The sequence below is a fragment of the Carassius carassius genome, chromosome 12 (assembly GCF_963082965.1).
Source record: "Carassius carassius chromosome 12, fCarCar2.1, whole genome shotgun sequence".
Taxonomy (NCBI): domain Eukaryota; kingdom Metazoa; phylum Chordata; class Actinopteri; order Cypriniformes; family Cyprinidae; genus Carassius; species Carassius carassius.
The window spans coordinates 32,608,451-32,630,057 of NC_081766.1; the positions used below are offsets into that span (position 1 = coordinate 32,608,451).

At 36.8% G+C, this 21,607-nt stretch overlaps 1 protein-coding gene across 1 annotated transcript in view; it reads right to left on the reverse strand.

Moving 5' to 3' along the window:
• Positions 1-21,607, reverse strand: part of LOC132155274 (rho-associated protein kinase 1-like) — a 66,041-nt gene that overhangs the window by 16,945 nt on the left and 27,489 nt on the right. The window contains exons 2-21 of the mRNA XM_059564153.1: positions 18,914-18,995; positions 16,812-16,912; positions 13,826-13,963; positions 12,583-12,758; positions 12,387-12,471; positions 10,180-10,324; positions 9,760-9,898; positions 9,073-9,164; positions 8,762-8,912; positions 8,611-8,677; positions 8,414-8,502; positions 6,381-6,429; positions 6,069-6,204; positions 5,753-5,832; positions 5,156-5,402; positions 4,372-4,478; positions 3,669-3,819; positions 1,833-1,993; positions 1,539-1,723; positions 270-339 (exon numbers count right to left, since the gene is read on the reverse strand). Of these exons, the coding sequence (XP_059420136.1) occupies positions 270-339; positions 1,539-1,723; positions 1,833-1,993; positions 3,669-3,819; positions 4,372-4,478; positions 5,156-5,402; positions 5,753-5,832; positions 6,069-6,204; positions 6,381-6,429; positions 8,414-8,502; positions 8,611-8,677; positions 8,762-8,912; positions 9,073-9,164; positions 9,760-9,898; positions 10,180-10,324; positions 12,387-12,471; positions 12,583-12,758; positions 13,826-13,963; positions 16,812-16,912; positions 18,914-18,995 (2,451 nt within the window). The remainder of the gene's footprint in view (positions 1-269; positions 340-1,538; positions 1,724-1,832; positions 1,994-3,668; positions 3,820-4,371; positions 4,479-5,155; positions 5,403-5,752; positions 5,833-6,068; positions 6,205-6,380; positions 6,430-8,413; positions 8,503-8,610; positions 8,678-8,761; positions 8,913-9,072; positions 9,165-9,759; positions 9,899-10,179; positions 10,325-12,386; positions 12,472-12,582; positions 12,759-13,825; positions 13,964-16,811; positions 16,913-18,913; positions 18,996-21,607) is intronic.

Genomic DNA, 21,607 nt, shown 5'->3' on the forward strand with positions numbered 1-21,607 from the left:
GATTTCATTATTAAATAAAGGCATTCCCAGTCTGATTACTGACAAATGTGTTCTTCATATAAAAGATCGACTGGAAGCTGGGCTTCCATCAACATATTTTTATGCAAATGTTGTCACTGCAATGAAACAAAAAATGCTCGAACCCACCCAATCACATTAACAATTACAGAAATAAATGCATTTTTTATTGCACATAAAAAATAGAAATAAAAGTCAGTTGTTCAAAGCACTTAATGAGAAAAAGCTCATGTGTGATCTGTGATACTCACTGAGAAATACTGCTCAGCCTCCAGCTGGTCCTGAAGTTCTCTCATCTGACCCTCATTTCCTCGGTACTGCCTGAGAAGATGCATTTCCATCAGTTAGTATAACTCAATATTCAACTGAACATAAAAATGGCAACTTTCTAAGCCCATTATAACAGCATAGAAAACTTGTGATCAATCAAGTAATTATATTTTGATGAAAGATTACAAAGACAAACTTTTCCTGATTATCAAAGAATGTGAAGTGATGCATTGCTCACGATAGGGCCAGGAACCTGCGTAATATAAATAGGGTAATGATTTCATGTTGACTTTAAAGTGGAGAACACAAAGCTAGGCATTCTGTCGAAATGTGTCAGTAGCAGAGGTGAAGGATTAACCGGCTGTGGTTTGGACGGAGGCTAATTCTCAATCCACTCGTGTAAATACTGGCAGCCAACAGTTTTGGCCAGGTTTACACATAATCTCCAATAATCACTATTTCGACAATAGAAAAGCATTTCAGATATTTAGTGATGTAATAGCTTTTGTGAGTAAGGCTCAGAGCGAAAGGAATGATGTTATAAGGTCAGTGTTACAAATGAAATCCAACAGCAACAACTAAAAAAAACTAGGCCTCACAATTTTTTATTGCAAAACAAATTTACTAACATATTTAATGCATAACGCCTATGAGAATAGAGTTTTACATCTCTAAAATTCAAGATATGAGGGCCAAAAACTCACCTGTATGGGTTTCTGTCTTATATTTATACCATATGATTTAGTTTAGCAATATCACACGAGAAATAGTGCTGTTTTTCCTAAATATCTGCATAACTGCAAATGTGATTTAATTCAGTAGTTCCAAAATTTCTAAAGTTTGTGTTACATTTTAAGCACACTATTGTCAATCCTGTCTGTTTTGCTCAGTTTTACTAATGGAAATAGCTCCAATCCAGTCCTCAGCTGAACTAATGTGCATCTCTAAGCGGTGTTTCTTTATTGAAGTGACTCGTTTATAAAGAAAGCTACTTTGCTTTGTTTCTGGATGAATCAGGCATTTGAACAAATCATTATGTGAGTAATAAGACTGGAAATTTGAATCCCTTAACAGCCTTAAATACAGAAAAATAGTTAAGGGATTATTAATTGCAACCTGTTTAAACAGGTTGACATTTTTTAGACATTTTTTATTGGTATTAAAAAATAAAATAATGAAGATAAATTCGTAGGCTACTCCTAGAGTATATTCATGACCCTGGTGAGGTCAGGAGAGAGAAAGCACTGTACTTGGTGAGCTGTGCCAGCTGGAACTCAACAGAGCGCTTGTTCTCGAGGGCAGCATTGATCTCCTGTTTGAGCTGCTTCTCTGATCCTTTCAGCCGCTCGGCCTCCATCGTCCAGTTCTTCAGCTCGCTCTGGGCCAGCACACGCTTCCCAGACTCCTGCTCCAACTGCACCCGCAGCTCCTTCACCTGGTGGGGTGGAGGAAAGAAGAAAGATATTGAACTTGTGATGCTAAAACCCCTTCAGCAGTCTTGTCAAGTCAAGTTTTCTGAGGTCAGACAGTGGGTTCACCCTCACCTCTTCCTCCAGCCTCTCCTTCTGCTTCATCAGCTGCTCCATCTTCTGCACAGACTGCTTGAGGTCAAACTCCAGCATGGAGCACTGCTTCTCCACCTCCACCACCCTGGTCTCCGCTCGCATCCGCAGCGTGTTCTCTTCAGCCACCTTCTGCTCCACCGCTGGACAGACGAGAAAGAGGATTAGTTCATCAATATACCTGCATTTCTAAATCATCTTAATCTAGAACTTCGGTTTGCCTAAATCAAGCGTGTTGGGGCTCTTTTTTTTTCTATTTTGGCACAAGTAATAATTCTGATTATGTATTTGTCACAGTTTTATAATTACATAATTGTCACAAGTTTGTCAATTAATCATAGTTTTCAGCCATGTGTCTGTCACAGAGATTTAGAGGTGAAGACAACCATAGAAGCGTAATACAGACCTGTCAAGTTTCCGTTTCTTTCAAGCTAGTTTTCTGGTTTTGTTTTCAAAGCCAAAGAAGAAAATCAAAGATATGTGAACAAACGGTTCAATCACTAAAAACCACGAGACATTCTAAAATGCTTAATGTGGAAAACATTTAACACGTATTTAAGGGCTAATTCACCCAAAAATGAAAATTCTGTCATTAATTACTCATTCTCATGTTGTTCAAAACCCACGAGACCTTCGTTCATCTTCAGAAAACAAATTAAGACAGTTTTGATATATTTTTTATATATAGGCAAGCAGACAAGTCCAGAATATGAATGCATCTTAATGCATTAAACCCTATTAAGAATGGTTTTCTATGGGAAAATATGCAATTTTGCATGTCGCGTTCATATTCTGGATGAATCTGTTCACTTATATATAGAATGCATCATCAGTAAGGTTTGTAGTGAATTTGGTCTTTTACTAACACTGACTTCACTACATTAGTTGAAGCGGTTAGCGGAGGAAAGTGTTGTTTCACCCTCCATCCCGACGCTCCTAAAAGGGTGTGATGTCACATGAAAACAATGAATTGCATTTCTGTCACAGGTCATTGTTTTTGAATTATTTTGGTATCAAATAGAATGTTAATGTACTCTGTGTGTTTCAATAGAGACGCATTTTGGACACACCCTTCTTTGTAGCCTGACTTCCTGTTATTAGATGGCAACCTGTAAAGCAAGACTTTTATTTGAATGTTGCTGAGAATTCTTGCTGAGCACAGAAACACACACTTATGATAATTAATCCCCCTTTCCATTAGTTTCCTATATAATTTGATAAAATCACTGCTATAACACTATATTTGCAAACACCACTTGATTTGTTCATAAGTATTATTATGGATTTTGGATGCTTATTTTGCCTAGAAGTGATGGATTAAAAGTAAAATGCCTAAATAATGGATTTAATTCTTACAAACGTGCACCTTATCACAAGATGATGGACTGGAGTTTTGTGGATTATTGTGATGTTTTTATCAGCTGTCTGCTTTCATTCTGACGGCACTCATTCACTTGAAGAGGATTCATTGGTGAGCAAGTGATGCAATGCTACATTTCTCCAAAGCTGATGAAGAAACAAACTCGTCCTAATTATGGATGGCTTGAGGGTGAGCACATTTTTAGCCAATTTTCATTTTTGGGTGAACTATTCCTTTAAATACGATATCAGCAACAAAGAATTCCTTCAGTCTGATTACACCACAGGGAGTACTTGTGCTCTGAACTTATTTAAAAGCATCATAATATTGCTATTTAAAGAAATTCTGCTGTTCCATATGCATTAGTGTGAAATCTCAGAGGCGGTGTCTGGGCACGCAGTGAAACGAGACGCTGTGTGTTGTCTGGGCACGCATCACGGTATCGCACGCAAACATACTGTGCATAGCAGCTGACTTGGTCTCTTCAATAGATTCATATTTGTCTGTGAGTTGAGCCTTCGTGATGCGATGCTCGGTCAACTCCTGATCCAGCCGCTGCTGCAGAGTCTTCAGCTTGTAGTTCAGGTCGATTTCCAGACTGTTCTTCTCCTAAAACCGAAGAGCACATCGAAACACTGGTTATACAATAGACAATAACTTTACAGATTGGAAATAACTCAGGTTGGCAAGTAATTATCCACTAATTTATTACACTATTTTAAACACTATACCAGTTTCATTGTTTTATATTTATAAATTATAGATATACCTTTGAAACATTGAGATATGTTAAATCTTCAAAGTGCTGCACAGATTTCCATTCAATGTGCCAAACTGTAAATGACTAGCTCATTTACTAAAATGCTAGAATGCACAAACTGACATGCATTTTTTTTAATTACATTAACTTTCATACACAGAAAAAAATGGAAATATATATATATATATATATATATATATATATATATATATATATATATATATACACTTTTACAAGGACCGTGTACCTTATCTACGCTAAATTGCTAATGTAATTTATTGTCATGTAAACTGATGCAAAATAGTCAAAAAGCAAAAGTCTTAATGGTCCACAATAGACTGCAATTATGTAAATTCTACAAAAATAAATGCAAATTTTTTATATAACAAGACAAATAGTACCTTCTCAAGAATGTTACATCTGTCCTGCATTTGTTTCCTCTCCAGCTCCACTTTAGAGAGACTGTGCTTCAAGTTTTTATTGTCCTCCTGTAGACCCGTGATATGAGCTTTAGAAAGGAGACAAAGAACAGACTTACATTACACTGCAAGATCACAATATTTGCAAAGAGAATGTTTGGAAATTTTAAATTGAGTATTTCCTGGCACACTAAAGCAATATGTGAAGATTACAAAAAAATAGCTCAATCTTCCCTCCATTCCCCAAAACAACAAAGCAAAAAAAAAATATTTTTGACAACTTTGCAGATTTGCAGTTTTAAGATAAAAGTTTACAAGTATTCAGATCCTTTGTTACGTTATTTGAAACTGAGCTCAGGTGCATCCTGTTTCTCTGGATCATTTTGAGATGTTTCTACACTTTGTTTGGAGTAGATCTGTGGTGAATTTGAATGACTGGACATGATTTGGAAATGCACATACCTGTTTATGTAAAGTCTAACAGCTAACAGCTAAAAAGGCAAAGTAAAAACTAGGCAAATCAAGCATGCATGGCTCAGAAACAGGACTGTATCGATCTAAGGTTTCAGATCTGAAGAAGACTACTGAAGAAAAAAGAGAGAGTCCCGACAGCACAGGGGCCTTCTTAATTCTTAAATATGGCTCTTCCTAGAGCTGGCAAAATCTCCAGGACATCAATCACTGCAATTCTTCACCGATCAGGCTTAAGTGTCTTTAGTGTGGTCACATGGAAGCTTCTCCTCAAATCAGGGAAAGCCCTTCTTACCTTGCAGCTCTCTGATCTCCTCTGAGCCCTGGCTGCAGCTCCGTCTCTCCGTGTCCAGTGTGGTCTGCAGCTGGAGCAGCTCTTTCTCCAGCTGCTGTTTGACGTTTTCTGCGGCACGGCTCTTTTCCTGCAGCTCGCGATTCACACTCTCCAGCTGGCTCATGGACTTCCCCATCTCTGTGTGGCTCTTCCTCAAGCGGACCACCGTGTCAGACTCGGCCCGCAGAAGATCGTTGGCTTCCCTCAGCTGTGGGGACAAGGTTGTGTGAGATGGGGTTTCTTAATTATCGTGTGACGCAATATTTCCAGAGAGCCACAGTATTTGAGTTTAAGGGAATCCCAAGAATGGCTTCCAATCAATAGCACAAGTCACATTTAAACGTATTTTCATTTGGTTAATGTGTCATGTAAAACATACTAATTATATAGATAGAAAGATAGATAGATAGATAGATAGATATGTCAATAATATATTACACAATATAATAATATAATATTAGTGTGAGTACTTATATATTGCATATATCAAATATACATCATCTCCTTGTCTAATTCCTAAAATATTTATAATTCCTGAAGTGTTCTTGATAAGCTTACTTGGTTCTGCATCTGGGCGACCTTTTCATTGTTTTGACTCATTTTCCTCGAGTCTTCCAGCTGCTCCTTCAAAGTGGACACTGGAAAAAAGGAAAAACTTTTTTTTACGTTTTTTTTTTTTTTATGAAAGATTTAATATGGGGGATGCTTTATCTTTCCTTATAACATGTGACATTTCCCATTTTCCTCAGTACAGTCGTTCGATGATATTGTCTGTGCTTGCAAAGATAATATTTCTGTTCTGAGGGTTACTCTAAGCAAAGTTTCATAATCTGCTTTCTAGAGTATATACTGGAATGAGACACTGAATCCTCACCCTCATTCTCCAGATTTCTTCGTTTTTCAGCCTCCTGCTCCGCCTTTCTCTGATATTCTGTTGTTCGGTGCTGGATCATGATCTTGTCTTTCTCCAGTAAAGACATGTTAGTCTCCATACTCTTCCTTAGGTTACTCTGAATCACATCAGGACAACAGAATAACAAGAAACCAAGAATTAACATACTAAAAACAACTCAAGTTTTAACAGATATTTAACTTTAATTACTGTATCTATTAGTCTTGTAAACAACATAAATACCTTCTGTAATTATCTACATTCATGCTTTAGAGATGAAATGACTTCACTCACCTCCTCGTCTAACTCTTTTATTATCTTGTCTAGCTTTGTATTGGATGCCCTGAGGAGTAAACAAATCAAAATACAGATTTCAAAAGGCCTGATTTTACAGTGAGACATTTTTACTTTAGGTTTGGATATAAGGATGAGGAGCTTAAATGAGAAAAAGTGAATGGATTATTGATGATGGATGGACTTACAGTACATATGGATGGCTGAATGAAGAGTTTGATTTGAGATGAATGATGGATGGATTTTCTTTTTGGATGGGCGGATGAGGTGTTTGATTGGTTTTGGATGGACGGATGAGGTGTTTGATTGGAATTGGATGGACGGATGAGGTGTTTGATTGGTTTTGGATGGGCGGATGAGGAGTTTGATTGGTTTTGGATGGACGGATGAGGTGTTTGATTGGTTTTGGATGGACGGATGAGGTGTTTGATTGGTTTTGGATGGACGGATGAGGTGTTTGATTGAATTTGGATGAACGGATGAGGTGTTTGATTGGATTTGGATGGACGGATGAGGTGTTTAATTGGTTTGGGATTGACGGATGAGGTGTTTGATTGGTTTTGGATGGGCGGATGAGGTGTTTGATTGGTTTTGGATGGGCAGATGAGGTGTTTGATTGGTTTTGGATGAACGGATGAGGTGTTTGATTGGATTTGGATGGACAGATGAGGTGTTTGATTGGTTTTGAATGGACGGATGAGGTGTTTGATTGGTTTTGAATGGACGGATGAGGTGTTTGATTGGTTTTGGATGAACGGATGAGGTGTTTGATTGGAATTGGATGGACGGATGAGGTGTTTGATTGGTTTTAGATGGGCGGATGAGGTGTTTGATTGGTTTTGGATGGACGGATGAGGTGTTTGATTGGTTTTGGATGGGCGGATGAGGTGTTTGATTGGTTTTGGATGAACGGATGAGGTGTTTGATTGGATTTGGATGGACGGATTAGGTGTTTGATTGGTTTTGGATGAACGGATGAGGTGTTTGATTGAATTTGGATGGGCGGATGAGGTGTTTGATTAGATTTGGATGGACGGATGAGGTGTTTGATTGGTTTTGGATGGGCGGATGAGGTGTTTGATTGGTTTTGGATGGGCGGATGAGGTGTTTGATTGGTTTTGGATGGGCGGATGAGGTGTTTGATTGGTTTTGGATGGACTGATGAGGTGTTTGATTGGAATTGGATGGACGGATGAGGTGTTTGATTGGTTTTGGATGGGCGGATGAGGTGTTTGATTGGATTTGGATGGACGGATGAGGTGTTTGATTGGTTTTAGATGGGCGGATGAGGTGTTTGATTGGTTTTGGATGGGCAGATGAGGTGTTTGATTGGTTTTGGATGGATTGATGAGATGTTTGATTGGAATTGGATGGACGGATGAGGTGTTTGATTGGTTTTGGATGGGCGGATGAGGTGTTTGATTGGTTTTGGATGAACGGATGAGGTGTTTGATTGGTTTTGGATGGACGGATGAGGTGTTTGATTGGTTTTGGATGGACGGATGAGGTGTTTAATTGGTTTTGGATGGACGGATGAGGTGTTTGATTGGATTTGGATGAACGGATGAGGTGTTTGATTAGATTTGGGTGGAAGGATGAAGTGTTTGATTGGTTTTGGATGGACGGATGAGGTGTTTGGTTTTGGATGGACGGATAAGGAGTTTGATTGGTTTTGGATGAACGGATGAGGGGTTTGATGTTTGGTTTTGGATAGGGTGTTTGGGGATGACTGAAGGAAGGATGTATGGATAGATAAGTTTTGATTGGTTTTGGATGGATGGATGGATGAGATATTTGGTTTGGCTAGGGTGTAAGATGATGGACAGAGTGACGTATGGATAAATAGTTTGATTGGTTTGGGTAGGGTGTTTGGTGAAGGACTGATGGATGGATGAGGTGTTTGAATGGTTCTGGATGAATGGATGAGGTGTTTGTGTTAGATCTCAATGGTTGAGGTGCTTGACTGGTTTTGAAGGACAGATGGATGGTTAGATAAGGTGTTTGGGCAGATGTGCAAATAGAAAAATAAACACCTGCACTTCTGCTCCATCTCATCTCTCAGCTGCATCTCACTTTGAAGTTGTTCTTCTAGCTGATAAATTCTCTTCTGAAGATTCTCCAACTGAGAGATCAGAGAAACACAATCGGTCATCCTTGCAGTTTAAGAAACAGACTCACTATAATCATGCTATGAAACTCTATTTTAATGTCTTTGTTCTGAGCTTCTTACATGACTCTTATCTTCCTTTGTCGAGCTGCGTTTGTCGCTTGTCTTTATAGCTTGTTCCCGATGGAACCTGACAGTGAGTCAATAATTGATTAATTTAACACAAACATTTGGCTCTTAGCACCAACTGCCTGTTCTAAATCTCAATACTCACTGGTAGTAGGTAAAGCCCACAAATGGAAGCTGGTTGCCTACAAATGCTTTAGGAATGGGGAATGTCTCCTCCTCCCCTCGATCCTCCTCAATGTCGTCAAAGTTGCTTGTGTCTACGTCACTGCTTAACTCTGGCACCACCGGGGCAGCCGCTACATGCGACAATACAGTAATGCATTTTAATGAGAATGAACAAATAATGCTACAAGCACAAAATGTCAAGGCAGGTACAATTTCAGTTCTTGTTGGTATATTGGAGTCTAGAATTTCATAATTAAGCTGCTGCATTTGAGGTTCAGAAGCTCAGCTCACTCTCTCTGATGTTCTCCCAAGCCCACTGGTCATTCTTGAAAAAATTATGTCGCTTGATTTCATCGACTCCATTGCGTCCTAACCGCACCTCCCTAGAGAGAGGAGATGAGATTAGCACAATGTATTTTGAGTAAACCAGCTTTAGTTCACTTCTTGATATGCAACAGAACAGTGATGCAACCATCTCCTCCTGCTGTGAGTGTTAACTCATTGAAATTTATCAAATTATCATCTAATGTTTATGATATGAAAGCACTGATCTCAATTGGAATCTTTATGCTTCACCTATCCCAAATCAAGGCTTTGTAGCTATTAATATTCCTTCTTAAGTTGAGTTAAAATGCAGAAATTATTAATGAAATGAAGGTGTTATTTCCACAAGGCAATGAAACTGAACAACCGAGAGGAACTATAAGTATTAAGAATCAGAAGTGCTCACAATAAGCCTAATTGTTGGGAAGATCCGGGGTATTGTTCATGTTTGCAGCACATATGTGAGGGTGAGACTACACCCTGGTGTTTAATACTTCAGGTAAGGCATTTGTTTAAATCCCTAACCTCTAGTATAAGCAACAACAATAGATGATTGCGTCAGATGTCAAAACTATAAACTGGTCATTCAGCAAATTTTTTCAGTGGTTGATATATTAATCTTCTGCGGTTTGAATACATTTTTTGTATGCAAACCTGTCAGTGAGGAAAGCACAGATGAGGCTTTTTGCATCCTTTGAGATGTCGCTGTCATCAGGGAAGGTCAAGGCATTCTTGTGATTCATGATCTTGCTGTAGGTGCCCACCAGAGAGTCGGCGTAAAACGGCGTGTCACCTGAGGATGCATTAAATAACACAGATCCTTATTCTTCTGAATGCCTTCTCTATTCCTAGCTTTGTGATCTCACATCTGTTGGGAAAGCTCCCATTCATGTCTTTGCCTTTATGCAGTTTAGTTTCTGAGAATTTAAACTGGAGCCAAAATGCAAACTGGTTCTTTACGAATCACATAGCGAATAAATGTGGTGATTTATTGGTAATCTTCTGACTGTTTGTAAGAAGGAACAGAAAGATGCAGAACAGAAATGCTCTGGTTGCATTGATGTTGAAACTCACCGACGAGCATCTCATACAGGAAGACCCCCACAGACCACCAGTCACACTCTCGGCCATAGTATCCGTCTCCTCCCTGCGACTTCAGTACCTCGGGAGAAATATAGTCAGGTGTTCCTACTGCTGTGTCACATCGTACCATGCCATCCTGAGAGCGGGAAAAACAAAACAATAGAGTCTAAAGCAGAACTGAAAGAACATTAAATTTGACGTTTTGTTGGCTTTAACAGTTCAAGTGTTTCTCATATTTGCAACTAAAAATAGTGAACTGTAAAATGTATTTAAAAGCATGTGTGCAAAAAAAGTAAAAAAAAAAATAAAAAAAAAAACAGACGTCCTTCGTCATCAGCCAGAGAGGTGTTGTGAAGGCATGTATGACAGTTAGTGGAAGCTAGAGATTAAGGTTTATAAAGTTTTAAATATAGACACGTTTCTAACAAAAATGCATTGATTTGCTTCAGGAGGCCTTTATTCAACCCCTGGAACCATGTGGGACACTTTTTATTATGGATGGATGCGCTTCATTGGAAATCTTTTGGACTATTGAAAAATAACACCCATTTACTGCTATTATAAAGCTTGGAAGAGCCAGGATATATTTTATGCAACTCCGATTGGATTCATCTAAAAGAAGAAAGTCATAAACACCTAGGATGGCTTGTTGAGGGTGAGTCAATCATGGGCTTATTTAAATTTTTGAGTGAACTATCCCTTGAAATCAAACTTCCAACATGTTACAAGTGTGTTGGATCTTTTTTGGATCAATTTATGATTACAATGCAGTGGTTGCCTCTTATTTCAAATGGCTATGAAAAAGCAAGATTGGTGCATCAGTGAAGAATACGCAATGTTATTTTACATGTGATTATTCAATACCTGAACACCCACGAACATAAAAAGCATCATTTCAGTTGTTCTATATATTTAATTTTGCTATTGCTTGTAATTTGTTCATTTAGTCTTATTTACTGACTAAACTTTATATATGTAATATGGTGGCGTGGCGTCTTCACTATTATTTTGTCATGAGAAATCCAGTTCTCTATTACAGATCAGTGGTCCCAGTGTTTTAAGGTTTGTTTATAGTTAAAAGCCCAGTGTTAGGCTTAAAGTTTTTTTCCAGATTATTATTGATACATTGGTTACAGAATAAACTGTCTCTGGCATTTAATTGCAAGTAATGTTTTGTAGTTTCTGTCTGGGCTGCCATGTCACAGGAAGGAAAGACTAAGAACATTATTTAACACATATTATTAGACATTACTGGTATCAGCACAATAACTTATTTATAGTTTAGACATTTGGAAGTAGTACTACAAATAATTATATAATTATTAAAGAGTCTGATGCAAAATATTAAAAAACTTAGTGTATTTTGTATATATTAAATTACATTTTGCTTGTGAATGTCTCCTTGTTGATTAGTGAGACTGAATAGCTCTAAATGATGTAGATTTTATTTTTTACAGTTGTAATATTTTTTAGCAGTAGCACTTTACGAGTTTAAGAGAGACATTCACTGCTCTGTTGGACAAACAGCTGCCGTTTCATCCAGTACAAATGATAATGTGTATTAATATATATTTCCAGTTATAATGACAATTATGAGAGTGGGCTACTGTCAGCTCATAGTAGAACAGAGAAGCTTTAAACATCAGAGTTTCTGAAAGACATTCTTATTTATATCATATGAAGAATGAGAATTATTGTTACTTCGTCAAATATTTGCACACTGGAAAGTAGACAATGACGTAAATGTGTTACATTTCTTTACATGCTTACATTTCTCTTGTTTTAATGACAAAATGTGATTAAAATATAAATTGCACAATTATTATAGTTATCTCAAATAACTGTGATGAAATCAAATAACCACAATCAGATGATTAATTGGACTATTGAATTTCAAGAGATTTTCAGAAAGGTTTCAAATCGCTTACTGTGAGTATTATTCCCATTATTAAGTTAAATGTCTGGTTTTTGTTTTTGAACAAGAATCATTTTAAGCGTTTTGTGCCAGGCTTCTTTCCATAACTCATAGTGAGATTGTACATTTAATACAACGAGTCAAGTTCAAATTAGATTTCGGCTTTTAAAACAGAATCTTGAGACCTCCGTGTTACATTATGCTTCATTCCTGTACATTAACAGGGCTTCCTCTAGGCCAACTAGTCATCCAGTGACTTTTATGAAAATGTGTAGTTTTGTACCTTGTTTACTTTCATGCAGGTCCCAAAGTCTGCCAGCTTCAAGTGGCCTGCCTTGTCCACCAACATGTTGTCAGGCTTTACATCCCTGAGACAAATGTCAAGCAAAAACACACATACACATAAACACACAGGTTATTTTCCAAATTTCCCACAGCAGCAGAAATGATGAAAGGCTTGTTGGATGTATGATTGAGACCTGTGGATGAAGCCCATGGAGTGGATGCAGTCCAGTGCCAGCACAACCTCAGCAGTGTAGAAACGAGCCCACTTCTCAGGCACATCGTAGTTGCTCATCAGGTTGACCAGGTCTCCACCTGGCATATACTCCATCACCATGTAGAGGTAGCGGTCGTCCTGGAATGCATAAAACAGCTGGACGACAAAAAAAAATTAAAAAAATTACGTCATACTCAAGAATACAGCAAAATGTTTCAAGAAAACATATATATAAAAACAACAAACTAAGCACATGATAAATGGCCATAGGAACAATAGGATGTTTTTAGTTTTTAAATGTGGTTTTATATAAATGACAACTAGACATTCACAGCCATTCAAGGTAAATCACAGAGCTGATTATAAATAATGATCATAAGATAACAGTTTATCTAGACCAAGAATGCTGTTTTCCCAAATATCACCATATGAGCATGTTCGCAAATGTGATATTTTTATCCAACATTTCAATAAACAAGGAGTTCATATTGAGTGAATTACATATTAGTATCAATAGTGTTTGGTTTTTGTGTTCGCCGATGAAAATAGATCCAAACAAACCCAATGTGAACATCCGTGCCAAACTGAAGTGTTTGGTTCCTGAATGAATTCGTTTTTGAATCTTTGGAGTCAATGAATGAATCATCCAATCGTAAAGAATGAATGAATCAGCCATTTGGAACAAATCATTTGAATGAATGATTCAATGATTCACTCATTAAGACAGGGACCTGCTGCCAAGTCATATTTATTTATCCATGCCAGGCCTAAACCCGCCAAGGTACCAACACAAAACACACTCAAATTTTATAGTTACCGAGAAAAGAAGAATAGATATAATTTTTTTTTGTTAGTATCGCACAGTTGTTCTGATCACATGAAACTCACAGAGAAGCATGCAGCACATTGCTATGAGATACATGACAAATGAAAACAAGGTTTTAAAATCATCTCAAAACACTGAACATGTTTGATATCCTTCGACTGCATGCAATCCTAGTCTGATAGTTTGTGACCATCATACACTATTCTATAAAACAGTTAAACTCAGAACTGCAGACTGGCTTTGGCAATTAACATCAACTTGTCCCAGAAAATAAATCAATGCAGAAATCTGCACAGAGGTTGTGTAGTGTGTTCCATCCTTAAGCCAGAACAGTCTGAAGGTCTGACCTGTGTTTGGTGTTTGTAGCTTTAAAGCTCTAGGAGGAGATGATTCATACCTGTACTACCCAGTTACTGTTGGCAAAGGCCATTATATCCCTCTCTTCCCAGAAGAAAGCAGAGTCCGACCTCTTGATCATCTCAAACTTGCTGAGCAGCTTCATGGCGTAGACTTTCCGTGTGTCTTTGTGCCTCACCTACCGAACACAGAGAGAGGGAACAGGAACAGGGCTCGTTATTTACTTTACCGTCACTGAACTATGACATTCAAATAAAGTAAACAGTACAGAATATAACACTCGGATAACTACTACTCTATTCATACTAAGAAAGGCAAGCGCAGAAACTGAATAGAGATGATGATTCTTTCTAAAGAAATATGAAGTGAACAAAGCGGCATTATTTCTCCAAATCTGCACACTTTTGGACTAAAAGCCCTAAATGTCAAGTGAAGCCCTGTGATCACAAATAATCCTGAGCATACACGACTGAATATGTATGCATCTCGTAGCTCTATGTGAATTTTGCACTCCTGATACAAATGAGCAAATAGCTGTCACTGTAACAGATTTGATGATAAATAGTGCACAAATATCAAAGCTAGGGTCCTAAATCTCTGATACACAATGATACACAGTTTGTCAATATTAAACAAGAATGTCTTGGTAATAGTGTTCCTTCTCAATACACTCTATACGTGGTGAACAGTGTATAAGCAACAATTTATTATGGTGCTATTTAAACAATGCATAAATTAAAAGCAGTATGCCGGATCAACTGATATAACATCTAGGTAGGGGTGTGACGAGATCTCGCGAGAACACGACGATATACCTTTCAGATATATTTGCATTACACTGGCTTTTTAACATTTTCAAATCAGGCAAGTGGCCACATGATAAGTGGGAAAATGACGCAGTGTAGTCTTTATCCAGTCATAAAACAGAATTCACCGTTTAACGAGGAATGTCACGGAATTGGTCAAATTTTGAACGAATTAATCAAACTCATCACACTTAAATCAAATCATGATATAGACTAGTATATCTGTAAATATTAGGCTGCAAAAGTTGATTTAAATATGAATCCTGCATGCTCTGCCTGTCCCTGTTAATGAACGGCCCAGACACGTGGTTTCATTTATAAACGTTACACACATACTAAAGCGTACGTGATGCTCGTGGTGATTTCAGCGTCTGTCGTCTCATGAGGATGTAAACACATGAACAACATCTCCAGAACTGCTCTGAGAGTCACTTCATGAGTAAAACTAGCGTTAGATCACATACACAGAACTATAAAGGTATTCACGACAATGCGTCAAAATAAAAGTCCGATTGGAAGACCATTGACTACTACTATTAAAATGACACAAAGGAATAAATCACACAAAAGATTTCTTAAATTGGTTTTAATTTTAATAGTAAATCCCCTTTTGCCAAAAAAATCTTGTTTGCATAATTTTCTATATTTAAAAGTTAAATGATTAAATTAATGTTTTATACCTTCATTTGATAACAGAAAAATGTAAATACACAATACAAAATTTCTGAGGGGGGAAAAATTAATGAGGCAAAAAATGAATAAATGAAGGTGTTTCATGCATTCAAATAATTAGACATACTAAAACACAGGATTTGGTAACAATAAAAAATCTAAATAATATGGTGAGAAAAAATAAACCATTTCATATGGCCTTAAATGACATTTTTGTTCAACTTTTAATACATTTATGTGAAAATGTATAAGTTTCATGGTTTTAATTAATAAGACATGCTTTTTAATGAATACAATTTTCTTTAACTATTTAAAATGAGTCGAGAAAAATTAAACTGAAAAAAAAGAATGGAATACAGAACATTTAAAGCATAACATTTATTAAAATAGAGGTTTAATTTCATTAAGAGCAAGTTGATTTCAAAATGCACTTTGCATTTTGTGTTTCTGAGTTAAATAAAAGACTATTTTCCATATATATATATATTTTATCATTGAGGATTTATCGTCTCGTGAACCCAGTCTCATCTCGTCTCGTGGGATAAGTGTCTCCCTACCATCTAGCATTAATATACTGTTTATTAAAAAAAAAATAATAAATACAAATAAAAAAGAAATCTGGTGAGTACAGTTAAGGGCCGTTCACATAGAGCATGTTTTTCCAATGTGCCATTTTTCATTGTTTTTCTACGTAAATTTTCTAGACGGACGTGTCACATCACATTTTTGCAGCCTCTTAATCATGAGTGCCATGTTTTTTAGACGCGCACCAAGGTAAACGAATGTAAACTTTTACACGCAGCGTCGCTCATCAATGTCAGTTCCAAAACAGTGGACCAATCAGAAGACACCAGAGGCGGGGCAAGCAATGTAAGCTTTTGTTGACAGTATCTAGTTGACAAACCGCAACTAGAGACAACAGAACCAGTTATAATCTGTGATCCGTTCTACACCGGAAGCGGCACGGATCGACACAACAAATCTCTGACAGTAAACTGATGTCCCGCTCGGTTTCTTCTGCGCTCGCATCTGATCTAGATACGGTCTTAGGATCACAAGGAAGACAATTCAAAGACTATTTTTGAGTGTCTTATAATGTCATCTGTATGGTTCTGTTGATGGAGTACTCCTGTGTTTGCGTCTCTCTAGTATTTCCTTCTACTCTCAATACAAGCAGTATCAGTGGGCGGGGCTAAAGAGGCAGTGATGTAGCAGCAGGCGTTGATCTTCTCCAGCGGAGGCGGGGCTTAGCCACACTGTTACATCATAAAGTGGCACATTCCCAAACGAGTCGTTTTCTGAGCATGGATTCAATAAAAGCATTTTTTATACTAATGAGAAAGTTTAGATTTGTGAAACTTACAGGACACTTTTATAGTACATTGACCTGTTATATGTTAAAAGATCAAGTGAAATTTGATTTGATTTTGAATAATAGTTAATAGTTATTTTATAATGAAAATTGTCCCCCACACTAAAGTGTGACCAAAAAGGAAAAAAAGGGGAAGTAACAGCAGCACAAATGATAACAATACTCCATACACTTACCAGCTGTACTTCTCCAAATGCACCTCGTCCTATGACCTTTACCACTTCATAGTCCTCTGCTTTCATACGAAGCTCCCGGATTTTGCTGATTGTGTCCTTATCTAGAAACAAAAACACGTATGCACAATATCAGACAAACATCTGCATATTGTTAAGAATCCATTGGGCAGCAGAATATGGTTGAAGATTGAAGATTTGCCATTTTGAGACTCACACCTGTAACTAAATGCAGGTGTCAATCTCAAAAACTGACGGTGTTAACATAGCCTTAGATAACCTCGCTGCAGGAGGCACCCGTTTAGGTGAATGTGTGCGCCGCTGAGGGCCCTAAAGGCTTTATCTAACATCCATCTCTGCTTCCCGAGGGAACCGATAACATTCAGCCAGATTTGGTCTTCGCTGAGCAACTGGCATTCTTTTCTTGGATGAAGTGGAGTGGCTTCCAAGTTCAACAGATTTTAAAATACAGCAGAGAAACAATATGATTTGGATCATATTCATTCAGTAAAGAGAAGCCAGCAACTGAAGTGAATCTATGTTATGAGAAGGGGATAGAAGAAATCTCACAGTATTTTTAGAGACATTAGAGAAATGATTTATGATTTTTGTCATGCTGGACAGTTAGCAAAAATTTCAAGGGGAAGAAAACAGTTGCATTTCATGTCATGGGGAACTACATTAGTGCCAAGATGCAAGTCAGTCATCTCAATAATCTTAAGCCCTTTGGTGATAAATAACTTGATATTTAAGTATTTGAAATAGCAATCAGAGAAGCAATAATTTCTTTAAGAACAAAAAAGATTTGATTCTTAGATGCATCACCATTCTTTTGTAATGATTAGTTTTGTTTGCAAATATGAGAGTTAATAGTTGCACACTTGCTCGTGTGCGTGGATTTGCATGACTGCATGCGTGCTATTAAATGCATTTGCAGAATTATTGTATACAGTTGGTTATGGCTTGTAAACAGAGGGGACAGAGCATCTGATATGTCAAAACAAATCTATGCATGTGAAAGAAGACTTGACCTGCTGCTGTATACGAACAAAAAATGTTGCTTGCTTTTATTTCTGGAAAACTTTCAGATACTGAAAGCAATATTGCTTGTAAAGTGTTTTTTGTTCTAGTGACTGTTAATTGCAAATTTATTGACTATATACACTACAGTATACACTTTTATACCTTTTAATTACATAAAAAAAAATGTAAAGTATTTTTCAAATGAAAAATTTATAAATTAAAACAATAATTGTTTTAATTTGCCATTTGAAAAATACTTGGAAAATATTTTTTTAAATAATTAAATGGTATAAAGTGTATAAATACAAAAGTACAAATTATAATAAAGTAAATAAAAAGTGTTCAATAACATCTTAACATCATCTTTACTATTGAAATTAGTGTTTCTTAAATTGCATAGATTTGAAAAAGGTTTGATTCACAAAAATCAGACATAAGAAAAAATTAAGTGAGATGCTCTTAAAAAAAAAAGCCTTTGCATTAAAATAATTGTGTTATTCATATTATGTAGCTAAATGATAATATTGCTCAGCCCTAGTTCCAAAGCACTGACAAGAATGAGACATTTAATTTTAACACGTAGGCCTGTTTTTGGCAATGTTTAGACTGCAAAGCTTAATGCATGGATTCAATCTTTCAAACAAAAGATAATATAACAATATAATAATCACAAAAGACTTGTGGTGCATTCTTCTAAAGCCATCTAATATCTCTCTGTTAGGAACAGATATACCCCGACAAATACACTATAATGGCGCCAATGTAAAATTACGACTTTAAAATGTCCATGACCTTCACATCTGTGTATTGACGGTGTATTTCTATTTAAAAGCAATGCAGTTCCAAGTTCATTTATATGTGACGCTTGAACAGCTAGCCTATTTCTTATGGTCTCCCGTTTATCCCTATAGAAGTTGACCCTTGGATTGAAACCTGGAAATGCCCTTTTGTTGAGTGAATACTTGGACTGACAAAATGTTATCTGACTGAAAGTACTGACACAAAACCAACCCCCCTTCACAGCAAAGCAGCTTGAAACTCTTTATCAGGCAATTCTGAATGATTCCAGACAAAATACTTACATCTATTTAAGAAGTTATCGATGCTTTTGTTTTTCCTCAGGGCTGGAAAATCAAGGTCATACACCAGAGCATCCAGACTGTCCTGGAAATAAGAAAAAACACAAATATTACTGCAATGAAATGTGTATTTTGTTTGTGCTGACCAGTAGTTGTGCTACACATATTCATTAGTCATCACTTTTGCAAACTAGGAAAGAAATAGTTCTGCATAATCAGCAAGAAGTGTTCAATTTTACTGAAAATGAATGAATTTGTCAAGTCCTCTGTTAAAATCCAGTGTTGGTGCTTTCAGTCTGTTAACATACTAAATTTAGAGATTAGTTTTTAACATGCATGCAATATGCTGTAAATTGTAAACATGTTAAAAACGAATCTCTAAATTTGTCATGTTCAAAGCAGACACTAAAAATGTTAAATCTAAAAAAAATCTACTTACGAGTCAGTGCACCTATGCATCAACTAATAATTGTTATTGGTTGAAAAAAGCCATTTGCACAATCATCCACTGACTGTTCATGTAAAAACACAACGTGTAGAAGATCATTTTATGTTGCAGCCTTATGCTAAAATGCTTTGAATTATTATTTTTTGCATCCATCTATACTCCAAACCTCATACCGGCAAAGCAAAAGCAGTTTTGTAATCGATTGTGAATGCAATATATTAAAAAGAACAAACTGAAATGTGCATGCATCACTGTTTTACCAAAGCACAAGCTGCCAATGATGAGTATGTCACTCACTTCCTAAAAAAACTAGGGATGCACGATCATGATTTTTCATGGCCGATTCCGATACCGATTTTTTTACAAGCAAACCATCTGAAATTAACGTCAGTAACTGCACAGTAAGTAGCCTACATTCAATACAAACACAGATGGTACAGACATCAGCATTTAGCTTTTGTTTTTGAATTGGGTTGAAACAACAGAGAACTGGCCTTAAATGAAAAGATTAACTGTAACCAGGTGAAATTCAAGCACAATCAACACACATTCAGCATCAGCATTCAGTATTTTTGTTTTTAAATTTGGTTAAAACAAGGTCTTTACCAGTGAGACTAAATAAAGGTATGCTATATAAATATTGTTCCAAAAAGTTAAAATCTAATAATGTTGGTGCGAATAAAACAAAGATTCATTAAGTGTTTCATTCATCCAATTTAAAAAAATAAAATAGGGTAATGATTCACATCTATATTTTTTTACTTGAGCCAATGAAAAATAAATAACTACTGTCTCAAGTTAAAAAATATAGATGTGATCATTACCCTAGATATTTTTTAATTGGATGAATGAAACACTTTTTCAGTGTGCTACAACAGGTGATTTTAAAATCAAATTCAGTCGATATATATAAGGTAAAATAAAAATAATCATCCTATACAGAACTGAGGTTTACTTCTGGCTTTTCAAACATGTATGCAAGTTCTACTTTGTCACAGTTTAGTCCGTTTCGTTTCTCATCCAACACACGAGAAGCTGAGCTGAACATCCCTTCACTGTCTCCGCCTGTCCAGGGTGCGAACAGGTAAAGTACACTCGCACAGCTTCAGTGAGCAGGAAAGGGACTCTTATTTTGTGCAGTCGGCAGTTCTCTTCCAGTGCTGATTGCCCATGTCCTGCGCACAGATTTCGAAATACTTCCACACAACTGACATGATAGCGAATGATTACAATGTAGTCTGTGCACGCGGGCGCACTTCTGGAAAAATAGGCCGAAAAAAGACCAAAAACCGGCCGATTGCCGATTGTGTATTTTAAGCAAAAACCAGCCGGTTCCGATTTATGGCCGGTGCATCCCTAAAAAAAACTAATGAATCATTACGGACTTCACAAACATTATAAGTGAACCTGAAGGAATATATTAAAACAATAAAAAAGCATGTCGCTTCTGAATTGAGGCTGAGGGCACATCCAGGATTACAGTAGATTAAGATCAACAAGCCTGTTGATGTCACTTCTGCCGCTGCTAACCTGGTTACACCGGTCTGCAGTTTCTCAACCTTGAACACTTGATGGGCGTTTGTACACACAAGCTGTCAAAAGTCTAGAATAATTCTGAATCGGTTTTTATTTTATGGTCACCAAGGCTGCATTTATCTGATCAGAAATACAGTAAAAACGTATACAAATAAATAAAGTTTTCTATTTTAATATAGTTTAAAACTCCACTTATTTACTGTGACACAAAGCTGAATTTCCCCCTTTTCAGAATACTGTATTTGAAAGATAATTCTGAAGAGTTTTCATAAATTTTATAAAACCAACCACATGTGCCCCATGTGTTTGAGAAATTGCAAAAGACCTCCCAACCCCACATTTATTAATTTAGTTTCTCAGACTGTAGGGCTCAGTGTAGAGCTTTTCTTTTTAAATGTCATACATGTCTGGAATAGTGTTGTCAAAAGACACGGTACTTCTGTACTAAGTCAGTACTAAAAAAAAGAAAATGTTATGGTACCAGATTTTCAGATTTTTTTTTAAAATACCGGTGGTACAGAGTACATGGTTCTTGATGGGCTCCCGAAAACTGGGCAGATGTGCTCTTTTCATAAAAGCACTGAGAGCTGGCGACATCACGAGGAGAAAACATCAAACTAACAAAACACTTTAAAAGACAGACACCCAGAACAAATGAAAGAGTTCATTCATGTAAGTTTCATTGTGTTTCCCATTCATTGATTTATTTGTGG